This window comes from Otolemur garnettii, unplaced genomic scaffold (assembly GCF_000181295.1).
Source record: "Otolemur garnettii isolate 467f Iridium unplaced genomic scaffold, OtoGar3 scaffold00001, whole genome shotgun sequence".
Lineage (NCBI taxonomy): Eukaryota > Metazoa > Chordata > Mammalia > Primates > Galagidae > Otolemur > Otolemur garnettii.
In genome coordinates, this window is record NW_003852396.1 from 35,734,750 (window position 1) to 35,742,324 (window position 7,575).

The 7,575-nt window shown below is 35.0% G+C and overlaps 1 protein-coding gene across 1 annotated transcript in view; it reads left to right on the forward strand.

Annotated features, from left to right (window-relative positions):
- The first annotated feature begins 2,847 nt into the window (after positions 1-2,847).
- Positions 2,848-7,575, forward strand: part of ZNF215 (zinc finger protein 215) — a 12,516-nt gene continuing 7,788 nt past the window's right edge. Inside the window, exon 1 of the mRNA XM_003781487.2 lies at positions 2,848-3,247. Coding sequence (XP_003781535.1) covers positions 2,848-3,247 — 400 coding nt within the window. The remainder of the gene's footprint in view (positions 3,248-7,575) is intronic.

Sequence of the window (7,575 nt, forward strand, 5' to 3'; positions counted from 1 at the left end):
CATACTATCAACATCACTCTACTTTGGTGTAATCTTGATTGCCTAGCTGAGATAGTGTGTTTGTCATGTTTTTCCACTGTTAATTTACTGTGTTTACTGTCTCATACTATAGTCTTTGGAAGGATACCCATATTCAAGGGATAAAGAGTTATGCTTTACCTCCTGGAGGGCTGAATATCTGAATAAGTTATTTGGATTTCTTATGCATAGGTGATTTGTCTCTTCTCCTCATTTATTTATTTAGTAAGATAATCATTTTTATCAATGGCTTATAGGTTTTTATAGTTTGAATTATAATTTTATATTCCTTGAATCTGTTGCTCATATTGTTCCAGCTTTTGGTCATAGGGGTCTCTGTATGCTTCCAGTATGCCTTTGACGTGCCCCAGTAAATATTTTGGTTTTGTTTGATTTTTAAGCACTTCTTTACTTCTGGCACTATAAAATGCTCCATGTTTATCTTGTATGAGACCCAGTCCTAGAAACAACCATTTCTCCAGGATGTCCTGGTTCTTCTTATTGGAAAATTATATTAGAAACCAAGATATAGGAGTTAGATGTTTCTTTTGCTACTGGGATGTTCTTGATCTGATCAGCTGACAGAGCAAGGAAATATGTGTTCATACAAATCTATGTCTATGCGCATATCTGTAAATATTTCTGTGTGTAACCATCTTCATCTAAGTTAAACATGAATTCATAATTATGTTTCCACCTCTAATCCATTACTACATGGATCATTCTAGCTTTCTTCCCTTAGTTATCTATAAACTGTTACTTAAACATTGAGAAACCTGCCTCTTACCATCTGCCTCTATTTATTTCTTCCATTCTAGTATACATTTATAGCAGTATCAGAATTATTAAGCCACTATGCTCGTGGGGAATCATTTTATCAACTAGATTACAATGCTCTTGTACATTTTCTTCACCTTTATCTTACAGATTCTACTCATTTCCAAACTTTTAAAACAAAGTTATATTCTAAAATATTCTTCTGCCCTGACTTTTGAGAATAAATATCAAAGATATATTTTTTTCTTTTTTTACATAAAAAGGAAGCTTTATTTACAGGGGAATGGGAATTCTTCTGCCTTCTACTAAACAGGTTCCCATGTATCCACTTCTGAATCCACTCTGTTCACTAATCTTTATTGAATGTTAAATGTTCTGTTCATATGGGCATTGCCAGTAAATAGGGTTGTATAAACTGTTGACCAGTACGTAAGATTTACTAACATGTTGTGACATATGTGTGTGCATATGATAATCTATTAAGAGCTTACTATGTGCCAATAAGCGAGATGAAAACTTTTAATCCCTGTAATTCCATCAGATTATTATTATATTCATTTTACAGTTGAGAACTCAAGTTGAGTTAAAATAATTTGTTCAAATTTATACATTTAATAACTAGTATAGTTGGGATTTAAACTCATTTGGTATGACTCCAAAGTGTGTACTCCTATCCAGTATATATATTGCCTTGGAATTATTAACATTTGCAGTTAGATAATTCTTTAGGGAGCTATCCTGTGCAGGGTGTTTAGCAGCTTTCCTAGCCTCCAGCTGTGACAACAAAACTATCTCCTAACATTGCCAGATCTCCCTGGTTGAGAAGTACTGGCCTAGAGGCTTTTAATAAAAAAAATGACCCCTGAATAACAAATTGGGTCTGGACTGGGAGAACTATAAATCACATAGCAAGCTATATCTGGAATTCCGTGAATATAGAGACCCCTGTAATTTATCAGGCTCTTTGGGGTAACCCTAAAAGCTATGGTCAGTTATTATAAGAGATATGGTGGGAAAGCTTTTCAGTCAGAGTGCTTCCTGCATCACTTAGATGAGTTTACTATCCCTGAGCTCAAGCTATACTCTGCAAAGACTCCTACTGAAGAAAAATACCTATTACTTTTCTGTGTTTTTTGCCTTGTGAGTGAACTGTTGTTAAATGTGACTTACAGTTAGTCTGTAAGTCTAAATGTTTAGTCATGCCTAAACCCCGCTAGCAGGCATTGCATACTGGTCTGTAATAAGCCCTAAAAAATGGTAGCTTAACTGTTGTAGTCTAGGAACATACTTTTTGATTCATGCCTAATAATGAAATAGTTCCTGGATATTATCCCAGTATATTTTTAATAATTGTCTCTAATTTCTAGTGCTATTGCCAGTTTTGCTCATTTTATAGAACATTACTGGTATTTTAATGAGAACTTTGAAAAAGGTTTTTTTAGGTATACCTAGTCAGAAGGCTTATAATAGCCTGAATATCCTATCTGAAAATTTGCTTAGTTTTAAAGCAAAAATGATTTATTCACTGATACAGAAGAAATATATTTACAGTTACATTATGAAATTTTTTAAATCAAATGACTGTTTCCTTTGTCATTTGTTTTAGGATATCTATTTGTGTTTCTGTCTTTTGGGGGACACGTTGGGAGGAAAGGAGAATATTTTTCTGTGCTAAGAAAGGAAAGCAAAACTAGAAGGAATTCATATTTATTTTTCTTAGGTAATTTTAAGATTAGTTACAAGATTAATTAAAGATTAATTAGGTAATTTAAGATTAAATCTGATTGATTAAATAATATAATTATACTATTTTAACTTTTAACACTATGGTCATAGATATTACTGTGGGTTATATTTCTTCTTTTTTCAGTCTCTCCGGTAGCTGAATATTGGTTTTGTGTCTGAAGCTCCTGGAACTTTTCTCCTTATTGTGATAGAACTTGTCTCAAATTATACTGCCTGTAGTACACAGGTGCTTAGTGCAAGCCTAAGAATTGTTGGAATCCTCTAGTAAGACACATTTAAACTACAGTGGGAGTTCTACCTAGGAAGATGCAGCTTCTGGACAAATTGATGGCCTTCTCTAAACCTCAGAACCTGGCTCTAAATGAAATAAGTGAGGTTCTGGGGACAAATGTGTCTTGGCAGCAAGAAACCATTCCCATGATGAAGACTTATGACTCTGAAGCATCTCGTCAAAAGTTCAGACATTTCCAGTATTCGGAAGTGTCTGGGCCCTATAAAGCCCTGAGCCACCTCTGGGAGCTCTGTCTTCAGTGGCTAAGACCAGAGATTCATACAAAGAAACAGATCCTAGAACTGTTGGTGCTAGAACAATTCCTGGCAGTCCTCCCTGAAGAAGTCAGGTTTTGGGTGAATTTACAACATCCAAAGAACAGCAAAGAAGTGGTGAGCCTCATAGAAGATGTGATTGAAATGCTTAAAGATGAAGGTGAGAGCATAGAAAATTAGAATAGTAGACCCTTTCTATGTGAAAAGAAATTACCTACTTCTGAAGCTAGAGAATATAAGTGCCAGATCATGAAGGACTTTATATTATTCTATTAGGAAGCCTGAAATTTATCCTATGGTTAATAAAAATAGAGAATTAGAGCCTCATAGATTGAGTAAGGGAGTAACATTGATTTCCCTTTGAAAAATATTATGTTGGCATCAGTGTAGAATAGGACTTGGCAAAATAATGGCCCACAGGCCAAATATTTTTGGAAATAACAGTGGAACATAGCCACATGTATTCATTATCATTACGTCTGTTGCTACAACCAGAGTTGAGCAGCTGTAGCAGAGAATTGCCTGCAAAGCTTAAAATAGTCACTATCTGGACCTTCATAGAAAAAGTTTACTGATTTCTATGGGAAAGAGAATCCTGAGGGTTCTGAAAACAGACAAACCAATTAAGAGACTATTGAAATAGGTTAAGTGTTAGAGAATGAGTTTTAGGAAAACAGAGGGTTTGAACTGAAAGGAATTATTGACTAGATAAGGCATGAATAGGATAAGTCTTTTTTTTTTTAATCTGAGTAGGATAAGTCTTGACCTAAATTCACATATACTGACTTGAATAAGTGGAATGTAAGTAGCAAATTTTGTGGAGGTGGGTACATTAATTATGTGGAATGCTAAATCTAAAGTGTCTGTGAGACTTCCACAATGAATAAACCAATATATAGTTAACAGTCTGGTTTTAGTGTTCAAAAAGAAGATGTGGATGCTTACAGGCATGAGCAGAAGTAGGAAACATACAAAACATTAGCATCAGTATTTAAGAGCTGCTCTAGATCTACCTACCAGTTACAAGAAATAGAGGATAGAGGAACATATTAAGTTAGACCATAGTAACACCTTTCATAACATTCAAACTGTAGAAACATAAGACAATCCAGTTTCTAAGGAAGCAGTGAAGGGTGTGGCAGAGGGATTTAGAATCATGTGAATGTGTGGTGGACCTTATAAGACATAAGTCAATTGGATATTTGATAAGGAATTATTGATTTGGGACAGTGATTATGTTAATATTATTGTTATATTCATTCCTTATCTTAGAAAATATAAAATGAGCTGAGCAAAAGAGAAGGAGGCTAGAAAGGCATAATCTAGAAGTCAAAGAATCAGGAAAGATAGGTATCTGAGCTAAGAGAACTATTTAAGGAGGGAGTATTCAATAGCAGTACAACAAAAAGGTCCTATTAAGATGAGTATTGAAAATAATGTATTGAAATTGTTCATGAAGGAATTTGTAGGCTTTCTTTAAAAAGTTTCGGAGAAGTTGAGGGGACCCTTATTTGTAATGGATTGTGTTCATTTTCTATTGCTCCTTTAACAAATTGTCATAAACATTTGTCAGAGGTATGCTCCAACGTATTTAGTACCTCTGCAAAGATTGGGTGATGTTTTTAGATTTCAGTATTGCAGCATTTAAGGAAATCTCTGGAGTCACTTACTGACCACTAAGCTAAGAAAACTGAGACTTAACTGGGCACACACCAAAGAATATAGACTTTACAAAATTAATTCTTAAAAGTCATTAAATGAGCAAGAATCATAATAATCAGAGCCCCAAAATATATGAAGGAAAAATAGGTGAAAGAGAAATTGATCAAGAGTAATAGTTGGAGACTTCACCTCACTTTTGTTAACAAATAGAAATATTTTATAAAAGACTAAAAAGAAAGTAGAAGACTTGAAAAACACTACAGGCCATCTTAATCTAACAGATATACACAGCTCTCTACCCAACAACAGAATACATTCTCAGATACATAGGGAACATTCTCCAGGATAGACCAAATATTATACCAGAAAACAAGTATTAATACATTTAAATCTATTGAAATAATGAAATATCTTTTTTTTTTTCAGACAGAGTCTCACTTTGTTTTCATGGTAGAGTGCCATGGCGCTACAGCTCACAGCAATCTCCAGCTCTTGGGCTTAGGCAATTCTCTTGCCTCAGCCTCCCGAGTAGCTGGGACCACAGGCACCCACTACAATGCCCGGCTATTTTCTGTTGCAGTTTGGCTGGGGCTAGGTTTGAACCCACCATCCTTGGTATAGGGGGCCGGTGCCCTACTCACTAAGCCACAGGCACTACCCAAAATAATGAAATATCTTCCAACTACAACAGAATGAAATTAGAAATCAATGTCAGAAATCCGGAAAATGCACAAATATGTGGAAATTAAATAATAAACAGTAGATTAAAGAAGAAATCACAAGGGAATTAGAAAACACTTTGAGAGTAATGGGAACAAAAACACAACATACCAAAACTTAAGAGCAATCTCAAATAACTTTAAGGAATTATAAAAAGAAAAGCAAACTGAACACAAAGCAAGCTGAGAGAAGAAAATAATAAATCTTAGAGCAAAGGTAAATGAAATGGAGACTAGAAAAACAATACAATCAAAACCAAAAGTGAGTCTGTTGAAAAAACAAAATTGACAAAGATTTAGCTATATTTAACCAAGAGAAAAAGAGGACTCAAATTACTAAAATAAGGAAAAATGAGGATTCTACTACTGACATTGCATAAGTAAAAAACATTGTAAAAATACTATGAATGTTGTGTGCCAACAAATTAGATAATTTAGTTGAAATACATATTTCCTAAAACTACTAAACTACTAAAACTGATTCAAGAAGAAACAGAAAATCTGAACTCACCTGACAAAAGACAGAATCATTAATCAAAAAAACTTTCAAGAAAGAAAACCAAAAAACAATATGGTTCACTGTTGAATTCTACTAAACATTTAAAGAAATAACCCCAATCTTAAACTTTTTTTTTTAATTGTTGAGGATTCATTGAGGGTACAAAGAACCAGGTTACATTGATTGTATTTGTTAGGTAAAATCCCTCTTATGGTTGGGTCCTGCCCCATAAAGGTGTGTCACACACTGACACCCACCCCTAGCCCTCTCTCTCCTTCCCTCTCTCTGCACTCCCCTTCCCCTACACCATACCACATACTAGGTCATCATCCTCATATTAGAATTGAGTGCATAGGATTCTTGATTCTCCATTCTTGTGATGCTTTACTAAGAATAATGTGATCTACCTCCATCCAGGTTAATACAAAAGATGTAAAGTCTCCATCTTTTTTAATGGCCGAATAGTATTATACCACAGCTTGTTAATCCATTCCTGGGTTGGTGGGCATTTAGGCTATTTCCACATTTTGGCCATTGTAAATTGAGCTGTGATGAACAGTCTAGTGCAAGTGTTCTTATAGTAAAATGATTTTGTTTCTTCTGGGTTGATGCCCAGTAATGGGATTGTGGGATCAAATGGGAAGTCTAGGCTGAGTTCTTTGAGGTTTCTCCATACTTCCTTCCAAAAGGGTTGTATTAGTTTGCAGTCCTACCAGCATTGTAAAAATGTTCCTTCTCTCCACATCCACGCCAGCATTTGTAATTTTGAGAGTTTATGATGTGGGCCTTTCTTACTGAGGTGAAATCTCAGAGTGGTTTTGATATGCATTTCTCTGATGATTAGGGAGGACGAGCATTTTTTCATGTTTGTTAGCCATTCATCTGTCTTCTTTAAAGAAGGTTCTAATCATCTATCTCTCTTGCCCAATTGATAGAAGGGAATGTTGGCTTTTTCATGTTGATTAATTTGAGCTCTCTGTGGATTCTAGTTATCAAGCTTTTGTCTGATTTATAATATGCAAATATCTTCTCACATTCTGATGGTTGTCTATTTGCTTTGGTTGTTGTCTCCTTAGCTGTACCGAAACTTTTTAATTTAATAAGTCCCATTTGTTTATTTGTTACTGTTGCAGTTGCTGTGAAAGTGTTCTTCATAAAGTCTTTCCCCAGGCCGATATCTTCAAGCACTTTTCCCATGCCTTCTTTGAAGATTTTTATGGTTTCATGCCTTAAATTTAGGTCTTTAATCCATCTTGAATCAATTTTAGTGAGTGGAGAAAGGTGGGGAGAAAGGGTCCAGTTTCAGTCTTTTAAATGGGGATATCCTGTTCTCCCAGCACCATTAATTGAATAGGGATTCTTTTCCCCTGTGTATGTTCTTGCTATTAATATACCTAACAAAAGAGGTGAAGGACCTCTATTGTCAGGGTCCAGCCCTGAAAGCAGTGTCTGCTAAGACCTGTGGAAATGGGTGGCGATCCACTGAAGAAATATAAAATGAGGAGCAAAAAAAAAAAAAGACAAGAGACATAGCCTCATGTACTCTTTCTGTATCTCTTCCCTAAAGAATATAGACAATAATTGAAGCTATAGAAATAGAGCCACACA